Source organism: Pleurodeles waltl, chromosome 9, assembly GCF_031143425.1.
Source record: "Pleurodeles waltl isolate 20211129_DDA chromosome 9, aPleWal1.hap1.20221129, whole genome shotgun sequence".
Classification (NCBI taxonomy): domain Eukaryota; kingdom Metazoa; phylum Chordata; class Amphibia; order Caudata; family Salamandridae; genus Pleurodeles; species Pleurodeles waltl.
In genome coordinates, this window is record NC_090448.1 from 402,513,161 (window position 1) to 402,529,318 (window position 16,158).

General features: G+C 44.9%; 1 protein-coding gene across 9 annotated transcripts in view; it reads left to right on the forward strand.

Annotated features, from left to right (window-relative positions):
- The window catches only part of RCOR2 (REST corepressor 2), a 164,576-nt gene extending 149,210 nt beyond the window's left edge, over positions 1-15,366 (forward strand). For all 9 annotated transcript variants that reach the window (XM_069207125.1, XM_069207121.1, XM_069207120.1 and 6 more), the window contains exon 13: positions 12,364-15,366. In XM_069207125.1, the coding sequence (XP_069063226.1) occupies positions 12,364-12,714 (351 nt within the window). In that variant the 3' untranslated portion in view covers positions 12,715-15,366. The remainder of the gene's footprint in view (positions 1-12,363) is intronic.
- The last annotated feature ends 792 nt before the right edge of the window (positions 15,367-16,158 follow it).

The following is a 16,158-nucleotide window of genomic DNA, read 5'->3' on the forward strand; positions in this document are numbered from 1 at the left end:
GCTGTCTTGTTGGGGCCGAAGATGATGATCTCTGTTTTGTTTGAGTTCAATTTGAGTTGACTTGTTGTCATCCATTTGGCGATGTCGAGGAGTCCGGCGTGCAGGTTAATGTTGGCGGTGGCTGGGTTCCTGGTGAGGGAGATGATGAGCTGGGTGTCGTCAGCGTATGAAATGATGGTGATGCCGTGGGGACGGAGGATTTTGGCGAGGGGAGCCATGTAGATTTTGAAGAGGGTGGGACTGAGGGAGGATCCTTGGGGGACCCCACAGATGATCTTGGTGGCTGTAGACTGGAAAGGAGGGAGGGGAACTCTTTGGGTTCTTTCGGAGAGGAAGGGGGTGAGCCAGTCCAGGGCCTTGTGGCTATTTAGCTATCAATTTTCTTCCCACAACAAGACTCCTTTGCAGAAAGAGCACTTCACACACTGAGAGCACTCATGTCATATAAAGACTGAACTAAAGTCTTTATGAAGCCCAAACAAGTATTTGTAGCCTTTCCCCACCTCACAAAGGCAACCCAATAAACAAATCAGGCATAGCCAGGTGGATAGTCAAATGCATACAAATTTGCTACATTAAGGTCAAACAACCTGTACCCCAGCTCCCAGAGCTCACTCTACTTAAAAAAGGGAGCTACATTGGCCTTCCCTGAAAATAGTCCCACAGCTGACATTTGTTAGGCAGCTGCATCATCTACACTACACACCTTCACAAAACATTACTGTGGATGTTTTAGCACACCAACAAGCCAGTGTAGGTCAGGCAGTGCTGCATTTACCTTTCCAGTCATCTGCAAGCCACCGCTTACATGGAGGGACACCTTTACAGTTTATGCAGAGCATGTGTATCTAAGCCACACATGCCATCAAATGGATTATGTTACTTACCCTGTAAGCATCTGTTGGTGGCATGTAGTGCTGTCGACTCACATGAATCCTCCCTCCTCCCCAGGCGCTTGTGGCCGTTGCAGTTGCATTATACTTGTATATATTTGTACATATGTAGTTACACTTTCCATTGATCTCTTTTCTTATTCATTCCTTTTACTCCTTTTCTCACCCGCATGTGGGAAAACAGTGTAACAAAGGAGTCTATGCCCATGCATGATATCGCCGAGAGGAGGAGACACTCTGGGGGTCATTCTGACCCTGGCGGCCGGTGGCCGCCAGGGCCACCGACCACGGGAGCACCGCCAACAGGCTAGCGGTGCTCCCACGAGCATTCTGACGGCGGCGGTTCAGCCGCGGTAAGAAGTGGAAAGTCGGCGGTCCCCCGCCGACTTTCCGCTGCTCGGGGGAATCCTCCATGGCGGCGGAGGGCGCTCCGCCGCCATGGGGATTCTGACACCCCCTACCGCCATCCTGTTCCTGGCGGGTCTCCCGCCAGGAACAGGATGGCGGTAGGGGGTGCCGAGGGGCCCCCGTAAGAGGGCCCCGCAAGGTATTTCAGTGTCTGCTTTGCAGACACTGAAATACGCGACGGGTGCAACAGCACCCGTCGCACCTTCCCACTACGCCGGCTCCATTCGGAGCCGGCGTCCTCGTGGGAAGGTAGATTTGCCCTGGGCTGGCGGGCGGCCTTTTGGCGGCCGCCCGCCAGCCCAGGGCAAATCTCAAAATACCCTCAGCGGTTTTGTGACCGCGGAGCGGTATTTTGACGGGGGAACATTGGCGGGCGGCCTCCGCCGCCCGTCAATGTCAGAATCACCCCCTCTATCTTGTGCCTCGAAACACTTCTTAGAAGAAAAATAACTTGACCCACTCCATACCCAACACTAGATGGTAGCAGTATGCAGAGCTTCTGAATCTACACCACTACTTTCCGCGAATAGATGCTTAAAGGGTGAGTAACATAATCTTTTAGGTTCCAGCCCAACTGCCACCGTACGTTTGTGCAGAGGGATTTGCGCAAGGTCTGCAATTTGTGCCTCCTCGAGGACCCCACATAACTGTTGTGGCACTGGATACTGCAGGTGGTGCCTAGTTTTATATCACACTGATGCTTGGTCCCCTTTCCGGTTTGACACAGTTTGGTTGAGTGGCACATCGGTAAACGAGAAATGACCGAGATCTTTTCCAGCTGGAAAGCTGCTCTGTGTGAATTGTAATATTGAATGCAATATTCTGAGACATGGTGAGGCACATTCCGCTCCATTGTTCTTAGCTTGTCTGTGTCATTACAGGCAGGTACAAACCAGGTAAGAATTAATTTAGCCCTGTCATTCAATGGGCGTTCTGTTGGAAAAGCTGGGCCAGGGAGCGGTGCAATTTTCAGCTCTTCGTGCAAAACAGAACTGTGCCAATGGTGTAGTTCCCATACAGGGTTTTAAGGTAAATTAGCAATAATTTCACCTAGCCACTAGGTAACTCCATAAGGCACCTTCTTTACCCTACAAGACTTAGTTAGACCATATAACCTCTGAAGGGAAACTTGTGCATTCCCAAAATGCAACAAATATAAAGCATACAGCATTAGTGTACTTCTCATATGTGGTCGTAGAACACACAATGAGAATAAGCTAAGACAGTCATGTCCCTTTCAGGTAGTGACTCAGCTCTGACCTCTCTTAAAGTCAAAGAAGATGTCCAGAAATAGCCTGGTCACATGACAGGAATATTTGTGTGTATGCTGATTCTTGTGGTCATGGGTTAAACTATTACTAATAAGGAGAAATCTTTGCTCAGACAGTATTACTATGTGTTAAATGACAAAACAGCAAAATAATATTGCCATTTAATGTGCAGAATTAAGCAACATAATTTGTACTTTCTAGCCACATAATTCAAGCACCAATGCCACATACTTGTGCCCGCCAATAGCTACATAATTCCAGTGGCCCTGATAATAGGTGACCTGAAGAGAAGACAGAGGTGCACAGCACGAGGCAGGCAAATGCACATGTTGAAGCATTTATTACCATGTAAATCAGTATAGAAGGTAGGCGATAAGTCATGTATGTGGCATTGTCCCACTAGCAGCGTGATTTTATCACCTCATTCCGTCACTAGCTTCTCCTGTTTCCAGCTGACATACAAAATCCTGAGGAACCACATGGCATCACACACAAGACCATGACAAGACATGACTCCAGGACAAGGAACGGACATCAAGATGGACACAAGATAATACATATATATATTCTTTCCACAGTTTGTTTTGCACACTTTTGCCTTCTATATGGCGTCATCTGAAGCTGTGGCACCCCTTCCTCTGGGTTCTGAAAGTCCTCACTAACTGGGATAGTGGTAGTCTGGGCTCAGTGTGTTAGTTGAGTGACAGCGGGTCTCTTCCATGCCGTGATGGTGTGATCTATCATTCAAAGACTCGGGTGGTATCACCCTGGATAATGAAAGGCCAGACTAGCCTCTCTGGGAATCAAACATGTAATCCTTGCTGCCACACCAGGCTTTGCTGAAGACACATTAGGCCTGTGGGCTACCTTAGCCCATATTTAGGTTACCTTCAGTTAAACACCGGGACCTCAAATTTCAAATATTTGTAATGTGAACGAAATGTGTGCTGCAGTTATGTAAAAAACCCACTTGATGTACACAATTTCAATGGTCTGGGGTCTTTCCACGGACACCCTGTGCGAGCCATATTATAATAAGCTATCAATGTTGTGCCAGTGACAAATCTGGACTCGTCACATCATCTATTTGTAGTCTTTCTTTGTTGTCTTGTACAAAAAAAAAGTCTTGGGTCACAACAACACATTTGGGTTACATAAGTACAAGCACTGGCTGGTCCTTGTGGCCACAGTTTGTGAAACATCAGTTCCCCTGTTTAAACATCTCTTGCTCATGGAGTCTTTGCTGTCCAGGACTGACTTTGAGATGTAGTCCTTGGGGTGTGTACCCATATAAACAAACACGTGTACATTCCTATAGACACTGGGAGGCGTGGTGAAGCACTGAGAGGTACACCAGTAGAAGCAGGAGTAAGAAAAGTACCACATGATAGGGTCAGAAAGATATTGTCTTGATTTTTCATGTACTTGGTAACCACAGGAATCAGAAATAATGCATAGAGTTTACATCAAATGATGCATGGGAACTTAGTGGAGTGGTTACATGAAGCCTGGGGTTGGAAGAGAGGTGAGCAGGTTAAACATTACTGGATTGTGACAGACGATGCGTGGATCATTATACATAGGAATCCAGAGGGTGATGGGGAAGTGCTCTGCATCTGTGAAAGTGACTGGGGAAGTATTCGAGGTGGGGTCTCTTCAAGCAGGAAGTTGTGCTTTTTGAGTGCTGTTTTATACAGCGCTTCCGGAAGTGCCATCTGCAAGGTCACAGTAGCTGTGAGGGACTGTCAAAGCCATAACACCAGTGAATTCCGAGAGGAGGAAGTGATAGTTTGCTCCACTTTTGTGCTCTGATATGCGGCTCCTCTCACTGTGGCACCCTTGTGTTAGCTTCTTTGCCTGACAGGGTTAGGGAAATGACTGCCTCTTCTAACAACTCTCTTTGAAGAACCCAATTTACATCCAAAGGCTAGATGTTTGTTGCTATTAAGCTTGTTGCTGTGAAGTGCTTGGGTCTGGAGTCACAGCTACTTTCCCACCATATTCGAGACAACACCTTTTGCCATCTTCTTTCCTAGAACTAACCTATGTGCTTGGTTGGTGACCCTCTGGAGGTTATCAAGAGCAAGTGCTATCACCTAGTGTTAAGCTCTACTCAAGTTAGTTGGTTAATGCACCCACTGCAGAGGTCTTGACAGAACGCGAATGTCACAGATTACAATCCTGGCTCAGCTTTTTCACCTGTTCATCTTTGCAAGGTCGATCCAAGTGAATTATAGCGATTTTGTTAAGAATGACACCTGCTTTGCAGCACTATGAAATGGCTGGACCTGTATTACCAAGGACTATATAAAAAGAGTTATTCCCAGACTGCTCCAACACGCATCATACAAAGAACTCTAGGGGAGAGGATATGGTGTGAGGGACAGAGCTTCTGATTTTGGACCTGGGGAACACGTTTGAGTCTCTGTGCCGGCTCAACATCTTGTGATTCTGGGCATATCACTTAATCTCCCCTAGCTACCAAAAATGTATGGGTACTTGTGTGACATAACTGGTGCTCATGTAAAGCACTATAATATCTTTGTATCGAGTTGGTGCTAACTGAACTCGATTTTTGCTATTAAACTTGAGGCCGTGAAGTGCCTGGGCCTGGAGTCACGACTCCTTTTCCACCATTTTGGAGACAACACCTTTTGCCATGTTCTTGCCTATAACTAACCTATGTACTTGGTTGGTGGCCCTCTGGAGGTTATCAAGAACACGTGTTTTCACCTGGTATTAAGCTCTACTCAAGTCAGTTGGTTAATGCAGAGGTCTTGACCAAACGAGAATGTCACAGATTACAATCCTGACATAGCTTTTCACTGCTTCATCTCTGCAAGGTTGCGGCAAATGAATTCTAGCAATTTTGTTAAGAATGGCACCTGCTTTACAGCGCTATGAAATGGCAGAACCTGTATTACAAAGCACTATATATATATATATATATATATATATATATATATATATATATATATATATATATATATAAATAAAACAAAATTATTGCCAGACTGTCCCAACACGCACCAGACAAAGGACCCTAGGAGGCAGGATATGGCTAAGGGCCAGAGCTGCTGACTTTGGAGCTGGGGCACACGGTTCGAGTCTCCGCACAAGCTCAATATCCTGTGATTCTGGGCAAATCACTTAATCTCCTCTTGCTACCAAAAATGAATGTGTTCTGGTGTAATGTAACCAATGCTCATGTAAAGTGCTCCAATGTCTTTGTGTTGAGTTTGTGCTGCATAAAACTGCAAAAAAAACAAAATTAAAAAGACCCCGCAGACATAGCAGAGAAACTGCAAGATGACGAAAAACGAGGAAGAAACAACATACCGCCATGAGCCTGAAGAAAAAATAGTGTGCCACACTCACGTATATGTCTGATGCAATAATCCATGTAACAGGGTCAGTGTCCAGGATGGTAACAAAACAGCCTCGGGGCAAGACAAACATAAAGCATTTACTAACGACATTAAGGGATTTTTGAAAGGCTGGCCCAGGAACGAATGAAAGTGATGGGCGTGAGATCGACGTGGTTAAAGCCCACAGAATAGATTACAACATGTCGAGAAGAGCAGCGCTTGTGGGCTGCTATGCTCGACCTAAAAATGGTTTATCAATTTGGAATGCCTCTCCACGGTTAATACATGAAGACCATAGCTGGAATGCCTCTGGCATCAAAGTAACAGCACTAAGTAACCCCAACTCACCTCATGCTTTATCACTCAAAAATCCACTTTAAATATATTTTGGAAATGGAACAATTTTTCTTCAAACATCGGCTTATAAATTGTGAAATACACACATTTTTGTCTCACTGTTTTGAAGCGTAGGCTGGTGCAGTACCAGTAGCTCACGAGTTTGAGAAACCTGCCAAGAACAATTCTTCATAGACACAGACTGGAAAGAATTACCTGTTAGTCCAGTGCCAACTAGGATTGTGTCAGTGTTTTACCACTATGACTATTTAAATTTTTGTCATGCCAGGAAAGCTGAAAAAAATGTCACAGCCTGTAGGCTCATGTGGTCTTGGAATAGCAGCAAATTATATCACCATAAAACTGGTAGTCTGTGCTAAATGAAATTATATCTTTCTAAGTCTTTAGTCTTGTGAGCACTTGTGATGCTTTTCTTAATACCACCCTGGACTTTAGGGCATTCACAGATCACGGTTATTTCAGGATTATCAAGCCTTGCAGAGCCTGATCGTGCTGGATTTTCAGACTGTCTCCATAAGGTACATTTGCATAGGCTGAATCTGAGTTCATCTCATTTACATATCAGTAGTTCTCCTGAAAATTTGTCAGGGATCCTGCTTCTGGGCCCTATGCTGGACCTCCTTGTCTAGAGGCATGCCTAGTGATCTAGTGTTGGTAAAGGCCAATGCTCACTGAGTTCTGCTTTTTAGTGGACAGCAACACCTTTATGCAGGACATAATCCACCAGAAATTACTAGCAGATCATTTGGGGGCAGGTAGTCCTCCTCCACATGGACTAAATGGCTGCCATGTACTACCTCCTGAAGCAGAGTGGCACACACAATACCCACTTATCCACACTAGTGCTGGTGATTTAGCATTCAGCTATTTGCCACAACATATAACCTTGAGTGGAACATCTTCTGGGGGTGGACAGGATGCATAAACAAGTCCACGAGTGGGAACTCCACTACAAGTCCTACACAGATACTTTCAGTGTTGGGGCACTCAGCAAACAGACCTATTTGCCACCCTCCAAAATGCAAAATGTCCAAACTGTGCCTCCAGGTACCCACACCCACAACCTTTGGGCATCCTTGACTTCCACTTGAGCCAGCAACCCTGGTACTCCATGCTCTTGGAGATGTTCATCACCCTTCACAAGAAGCTCCCGCACAGACTGAACCTTCTCATGGAGAGCCAAGGCCAAATCAGATACCCATATCCCAGACAGCTTAACCTAGCAATCTGTCACCTGAGGTGTTAAGATTTGGGCTCCCTCAGTAATGTATGACCATTCTGCGAGAAGCGGTAAAAAGTATGTTCACCACTGTATTTCCAAAGACTTAGAGCCCCCTAAAGCATAACTTCCAGAACATCATTTGCTACCATAAGTCTGGCCTTGTATACACATCAGTATGCCCACACTTGAGTGCTTTTGCATTATATGTGCAAAACAAACAACATTCATCTCTATTTAGGATCCAATTGACATAGAGGGTTTAAAGAGGGTCATACCTCTCGGAATACTTTTGACCCCATGTGGATCCTCAATGTAGTCCACATGAGACAACCCTCTGAACCTCAACAGTCATGTCCCCTACAGTTCCTTTCATGGAAGGTGCCTTTCTGGTAGCCATTATTTGCCTCAGAACTACTAATGAGCTACAAGCGCTCAAATTACAAGAACCTTCCATCCAGGTTCACAAGGATAGGATTGTTCTTTGAAGCCATTCCTATGTTCCTCTCCAATGTAGTATCATTGTGTCACTTTATTCAGACTTTTCCACAGCTTGATTCAGTAATGGAGAGAGAGTCCTACATATGTTAGATGTCAAAAGAGCTTGGACCTATTACATCAAAATGACCAAGCTCTTTCATAAGTCTGATCAGCTCTGTTGTCTTTGCAAGGACTCAGAGAGGTCATCCCATCTGTAAAGTACAGTGCATCCAACCCTGCCACAAACCAAAGAGGGTCATACCTGTGCTGCCCAGGACACACACCACCCATAGGAAGGGACAACCATAGTTTTCATAGGGATCACCCACCCCCCACCTCAGCAGATATCTGCAACACAGCCACCTGGTCAACACCACACACCTTTACTTAGGACTACTGTGTGGACATCATTGCCCACCTGCAGGCTATGGCTTACCAGACATTTCTAAGGACCTTGTTACTTTATAGTCTATGTAGAGCATGTGTAGCTACAGCCCAACAACCATGTGCTTTAATCTAAAAATATTACTTACCCTGCAAGCCTCTGTTCGTAGTTCTGTAAATTCACCCCATAAGCCTGTATTGATTGCAGATCTTTTAATAATTAATACACACTGCATAATAAGCATAGTACTCCATGCTACACAGATAGGACACCTCATACACTCTCAACTGTTATGTGAAAAACAATCTGAAATGGAGTTGGTGCCCATGCACATTGTCCATTAAGAGAGGATTCAAATCACATCTCATGAATTGAAAAAAGTCTTAACAAAAAAACAGTTTGCAAACATCTGAGTCCAACACTAAATAGGAGGATATGGAGAGCTTATGAATCTACAGTCTTACACTCTACAAACTGGTGCTTAGAGAGAACGGAACATTTTCTTTGCTAGTTTTCTTACCTGCTATTGATATTGCTGCAGAGGACACAGTGGTATAAAAGGCAAGAAACAAGTATAAGATTCTTATAGCAAACACTGACCTGAATTGTCGCCAGCCACTTGGAATTTAGGCACATATGTATACTTTTTTAGCACCGTGTTTGCGCCATTTTTTACGCAAAAGCGGCGCAAACTTACAAAATATAATTGTATTTTGTAAGTTTGCGTGCGCCGCTTTTGTGTCAAAAAATTATGCAAATGCAGCACTAAAAAAGTATAAAAATGGGCCTTGGTGCCCATAAAATATTGTTCATTAAGTACAGTGGGGGCTAAATGCCTCCTAGAAGTTTTAAGCTTCCTCAGTCTGGCCATGTGTGTTCCTTCACACCCTGGTGGGTAAAGAAGAGGCTTTACTCGAACCAAGACGTGGAGAGAGAGTTTACAATTCTATTTTCCCTGACTTGCAAAATCTCTTAGTGGGCAGATGTCTTAATGTGGTGAGACTAAGGGGAAGATTTAAGAGCCCCTAGCGCCTCCTTGCGCCACATTAGCATCATTTGTTTTACGCTAATGTGGCTCAGTGAGGCCAAAATCACCAGGCCAAATTTACACAGTGACGCAGTGCATGCATTGCGCCACTTTGTAACCCTTTGCTCTACATTATGCCTGCACCAGGCATAATGTATGCAAAGGGCTGTTCCCCCATTAGGGGGGCTGAAAAAATGGCGCAAAGAAATCTGAGATTTCTTTGTGTCATTTTTTTCGCCACTGTTTGTCTGCTCAGCGCAGGCGTTAAAAGAAGGCACACCATTGTTTACAATGGGCTTTGCAGGATTAGTGTCAACCCTTTTTACGCTAATCCTTCAAAGCTCCGAACTAGCATCAAAAATGTTGACGCTAGTTCCCCAACTAGATGGTGCACAGATGTTGACGTTAGGGGGGCACTAAAGGGCGCAAGAAAAGTGGCACTGCACTGGGTGCAGCACCACTTTACTGAAATCGGGCCCTAAGTGTTCCAAGTAAACCAAAACTAGGGCAGATGACTTTCGGAATGTAAGATCTGAAGAACTTAAAAGTTAGAGGTCAGACCCTCCAGGTTCAGCTTGGGAGAGTATTTCTGGTGTGTTTGAGGACAACATGGAAAACCTGTGTGTATGTGTTGGTACTTTTAGAGAGCGCAAACCAAGCTCAAATACAAAGGAACGCTGAAAACAGGGTATGGCCCCGGGAGGAAACATTAGTTTGGGAAACGTTAAATAATAGATGGCCGGGGTTAGTGTTCCTTCAAGAGTGGTGTCTTCAGCTTTTTTTTCCCCAGTTGTAAGAGTCAGTACTGATCTGATGTCCATTTTGCTGCAGATCCTGAGAACATTATCGAAGGCTTGCCTTCTTGAATTTCTTACTATATTTTGTCTTTATTCTGGCGATATTTAGACTCCTAGGCCCATATTTATACTTTTTTAATGCCGCATGTTGCGTCGTTTTTTGACGCAAAATCAGCGCAAATTTACAAAATACAATTGGCCCATATTTGTACTTTTTGACGCACAACTGCGTTGCAAAAATTTTACCGCCGGCTAACGCCATTCCAAAGCACCATGCAGGCGCCTTATTTATTGAATGACGTTAGCCGTCACACCAGGCAGCGCCGGCGTAGGGGAAAATGGAGGTTGGGCATCAAAAAATGGGGCAAGTCAGGTCTGAGTCAAAATTCAGGCCTCAACCCGGTTTGCGCCATTTTTGTTTATGCCCAACCCCCATTGAAATGACTCCTGTCTTAGCAAAGACAGGAGTCATGCCCCCTTGCCCAATGGCCATGCCCAGGGGACTTATGTCCCCTGGGCATGGCCATTGGGCATAGTGGCATGTAGGGGGGCACAAATCAGGCCCCCCATGCCACAAAGAAAATACGAAAAAAAATACTTACCCCAACTTACCTCTACTTCCCTGGGATAGGTCCCTCCATCCTTGGGTGTCCTCCTGGAGTGGGCAAGGGTGGCCGGGGGTGTCCCTGGGGGCATGGGAGGGCACCTCTGGGCTCCTTCCGAGCCCACAGGTCCCTTAACGCCTGCCCTGACCCAGGCGTTAAACAACGGCGCCCATCAGGCTGGGCGCCGTTTTTTAAGGCCTGCCCCTCCTGTGCGTCAAAATGATGTCACAGTATAAATATGGGGCACAGGCCTTAAAGTCATTTTTTGGAAGGGAACGCCTACCTTGCATATAATTAACGCAAGGCTGGTTCCCCCTTCCAAAAAATGACACACATGGTGGAACTTTGACGCCCGCGGGGTCGGACGTCAAAGTATAAATATGGGGCAGGGTTTGCGCCGATTGTGCGTCAAAAATTTTGACGCACATTCGGCGCAAACAGAGTATAAATATGCCCCAATTGTATTTTGTGAGTTTGCGCTGCTTTTGTGTCAAAAAATGCCGCAAATGCGGCGCTAAAAAGTATAACTATGGGCCCTAGTGTGGCGTTGTCTTCCAAATGTGGCTATAACACAGATGTTATGTTGCAAATAACAGGTTTTATATATTCTTTTTATTGGATTTTGAGTTTTTAAAATATACATCAAAAGAAGAAGCAAAACTCGGAGTTCATCTCCACTCCATGAAACGGGGATTACTGTAAACATAAACACACCTGGTGCTTGAAACAGGTTCAGCCCACATTACATGCAACATGTTAACCACAAGAGTAACCAGTAATCCGATGCTATGTATCCAATACGTTTTTTGGGACACTCTTGGCTTTCAGTAAGTATGTCTTTTGCCTCTGTGCTCCCATCCATGTCCCTTATCTAGCCCTCATGTAACATCCCCATTTTCTATCATTATTGTGTCTGGCAATCCCCAAGACCACATTGAGATTTCGAAGTATAATACGATATTTGTTAGAGTGGTCCAAAATCCCCAGTAGCACAATTGCTGTAGAGAGTGGACAGGGAGTACCCATCACTAAGTGTAACTTTTCCGCTACCTGATTCCAGGGTTGTAGGATCCTGTTGCACCGCCATAGAGTATGACAGAATTATGCCCTCACTAACCATGAGCTTGGTTTTTGAGTCACTGACCGAAATCCAATTGTTGGGCGTCTTCTTTTGCATTAAGTGCCCCTGGTTATCATCTGGAGCGCTGTGGTCTTGGCGACCTGCAAACAGGGTCTTAGCTTTCATCACAGTTGCAGATGAATGGAAATTCAATTATAGGAGAGACTGTTGATCATTCATGCCTTTCTGGCTTCTGCTGATATATTCTTTCTAGATCATGCCATCTCATCCTGTGCTGACCAAGATTATTTCAAATTACAGTATCAAAGCTCACCTTTCTCTGCCTTTGTTGTAGACTGTTTACCATTTTAGCCTCTACATTCAGGTTACAGACTGCTTTCACGTGGTACTTTGCGGTGTGTATTCATGAAACAGCTGTGTTGGTGAAACAGAGTGCATTCTTTGTGTTTAGTGTGTCTCTTTTTCTCACCAGGTGCAGATCACCGCTGTAACAAAAACGTCTGCCCAGACCACGCCTTCATCTTCTGCTGTAACACCCAATGCTGCTGCCGCGGCTAACAATTCCCTGTCACAGCCACCACCGCTCCTAAGACCAACTCTGCCTACAGCCCCAACGCTACTTCGCCAACCTCCACCTCTCCAACAGGGCCGCTTCCTCCAGCCCCGACCTTCACCCAATCAGCCGCCACCACCTCTCATCCGCCCAGCAGTAGCGGCCTCCCGCCAGAACACCAGATCCTCTCTTCAGTTAGCCACTGGCACACCACTCCCCCCTTCCTTGGTGGGTTTGCAGGCTGAGGCACCAACATCTGTACCCTTATGATGGCACCTTTGAAACTCTTGGACCATGAATGTTTGCCTTCCAGATGGAGCCAGCCAGCAGCCTTTGACTTGGGAGGGAGGGATGTGTGTTTGGGGGGTGGGGGGGTGTGGGGAAGGATTATGAGAAAAGTTGCTGGTAGTTAACGGATTAATAGGCCTGATGGTGTGTTTTCTCCACCCCTTTTGTTATAAAAGCTCTGTGAACCTCTTGAAGACACATTGGTTCTCTTGGATGCTTGGTGGAATTAGAATTCATCTGGGTAAAGTAACTACTTCCATCAGCCGAAGAATTCAGATTGGAATCTCTTGGCCACAAACCAGTCGTGCTGGTGCCTGCGCTTGAAAGTTGATTGCACTGCTCGAGGATGTAGGAGTGGGGGGGCATTGGGTGGGGAACCATGTGGGTAGACTAGTGTGTAAAGTTGTAGCCAGTGGATTGGAACTAGGCCATATCTGTATCTCCCACCACACTGTTATCAACCAAATAATGTACCAGTGGACCTGGAGGAAGGGAAACCTTGTCTCCATCAGTCTTTCCACTAGATGTTCTTTGAATTTTAGCACAAACAAGTCCCAGCCCGTCTTCTTCCTATATATATATGTTCAGCCACAATGTGCTCAGGGGCCGGTGCCGACTATAAATGACCAGAACCTTTCAAAATGTACAATTCTACAAATCCAGGTTAAAGAGATGGGCTAGATTGGCACGAATTAGAGGGTTTTCTCATGAGGGTAGGTGGCTTTTAACACCTCGCTAGCAAGTTTGAAACTAGCATGCGTGGGATGCCTGAATTTCTCTACTTTGCCTTGATTAGGTCTCAACACACAATAATACAGACATTCTCCAAAGAGCACGCCTGAAGCTGTGGACATGAGTCAATGTAAAGTACTTGGCCTGAGGCTGCATTTGACTGTAGTGTGAGTGTACAAATTACTATAAGGGAGAATTTGATTTTTTTATGTTTCATTTGCCGGTTAGATTTGCTGGCACAATTATTTCACTACAACTTTAATAACTATGGAGTAAACTGCATAAAAACAATGTACTCTGATGGAAACAATGTGAAGGGCCATAGCGCTCCAGCAACACATCTCAATCCTAACTTGCAGCACCCTGTTGTTCCACTGCGTTCTTTTCCTAGTCTAGAATCCCTGCACAGCTCTTCCGGTTACATGTAAACTAGCACCTGCAAAGCTCACTGCTGCCCCTGCCCCCCCACACACACAAGGATCTGTCGGTGACTCTCGGTCCTGGGCTGCCACGTTACTGCTGTGCCAAGTAGGACCCACACAGTGTTGTCTACGTGCCCTTCGCTAGTCCCTCCTCACTGAATTGAGGCAGGTTTTTTGGCGCACTGAAATCTCAGCCTTATTTTGGGGGGTTGGGGTGGGGAATCAGGTGTTTTAAATTAGTCACAAACTCTACAGGCAAAGGTAGCACTGAACACGAGTGCCGTCCGGGCTTGACTGACGTTAGGAGTGTGTCCACTTCTAAGTCTGGTATCATTGCCAGTACCAAAACATGCACATGCAGGCGCACATCCTTTGAGGCCTTGACGAAGGGCTGTGTTTGAGACCTTAATTAACATACCCAGCCCTCAGTTAGAAGGCCTTTGGACATTTTTGCATCTGGAAATGGCTGCTAAAGTTAAAGCTAAGATGGATGCGTCACAGGGTGCATGTCTGACTCTTCCAGAGGTGGGTGGCAGGCAGGTATTTTCAGGTCCCGGTAGGCGGGAAGTGTGTCAGATTGTGTACATTGAACATTTCGGTCACAGCAAAAGGGTGGATTTCACATAGGACATTGAGTAGGTGTGATCGTGAACCAGGGCTGAAGACCTTGTCTAGCTTTATGGATCCTAAATAAGAGGTCCACAATGTGCAACATGACTCACGGAGGTCGGAGCTGGAGATGGGGTGGTATACCACTTGCCAATCTTTGAAACATCTGAAGAATAGATGTCTAGCTGCTAGGTCCACCTGAGAAAGCTGAGAAAGCTGCTTGCCGTGCACCCAGGCCGTTGATGTAGTGCTGAAAGTTTGAGCCCAGAACGATGATGTTCCATCAACGCCTGCCCACGAGTCCTTTGGCTGGCCACATTAACCATTTCCACACAATGAGAATATGACATCAAATGCCCAGGCCAGTTGCACAGCATGGTTTGCCTGCCCCAGGTTATGGCATCATACTGTTTTTGGTTTTTTTTTTGTTTTCTTTTTTTGCAGGGTACTTGCACAACACAGAAAGAAGTATTCGCTATTTTTACTGACTCTGCTAATATTGGGCCTGTCGTATTTTTAGTTGGAAATGTAATTATCTAACTTAAGAGTTAGACAAGACAACTGTACTTTCACGATGAAGGCTACACCAGTCACGATTTCAACACTTACAATGTTCTCTGTCTCTCAAAGCTCCCTCTCATTATGACAAGCTGACCATTGTAAAACGTGAAATCTACAGACTAGAAAGAAGATGGAAGACTCAAAACACTGAATTTTTTGTATTTTCTTCTGTTAAGTTATTTTTGTTATACCGTGTAGATTATTTAAATTGACGTTTTATCTTCCTCTTTCAATGTTGTTACTGTGCGAAGTGATTACCGAAGCATTCCTTTTTTGTGTTTGCAATGCATTTTCAATAAAAAAATATTTTACTAGACTTGTCTGTGTGAAGATTTTTTCTTCCTATTTTATGTTTTCTCCTTCACCGTTTGACCAGGGCACAACAAGCTCTGGTACAAAGCGCGTCCTTCTTTTAATGTGTTATTATGCCATTTATTCAAAGTTTTGCTGAATGGAGATAGATGGCTGGATGATGGTTTGAGATTTCTTTTTTTTTTTAGAATCGGTTCCTGAAACGTTGCTTGCATGCCTAAGTTTGAATACAATTGTTGAACTGCGAAACGTTGAAAGTCAGACTTTTCCCAATTAGCTTATAGAGTAAATTTAGGCAAAAAAATTAGATGCATTTCACTGGTAACCAATAGCACAGCAAGTCACATTTTGTACATGTCATGTGGTTCCCCCAGGCCAACAAAGCATCGTTCAAGGAGAACCACAAATTGACCTTCCACACGTCGGTTTGTGGATTGTACTATGATTTTCAGTTAGCTTTCGCATTTTTTCCTTTGTAGCAAGTGGAAGCAGATGTGCAAAATATTAAAGATTGGCACAGTTGGTTTCCACTTGCACAGTATAGAGAAAAGCTTCCCTCTGAGGCCTAATAATTTGACAAACACAAACCCCTTCACAATGAGGGAATTTCTTCGATATTCCTCTTGCATAAAGTGTGGCAGAGACTCTCATCTTCAATTTTGAGTATTATTGACCATATTGCAGTAGGTGGCATTGGATATCACCCTTCCAATCCGTATATAAGTAATTTACCCTGGAGAACAGCCTTTGCGAATGACCAAAAATTAAATTCTTTGCTTGGTTGGAAGTT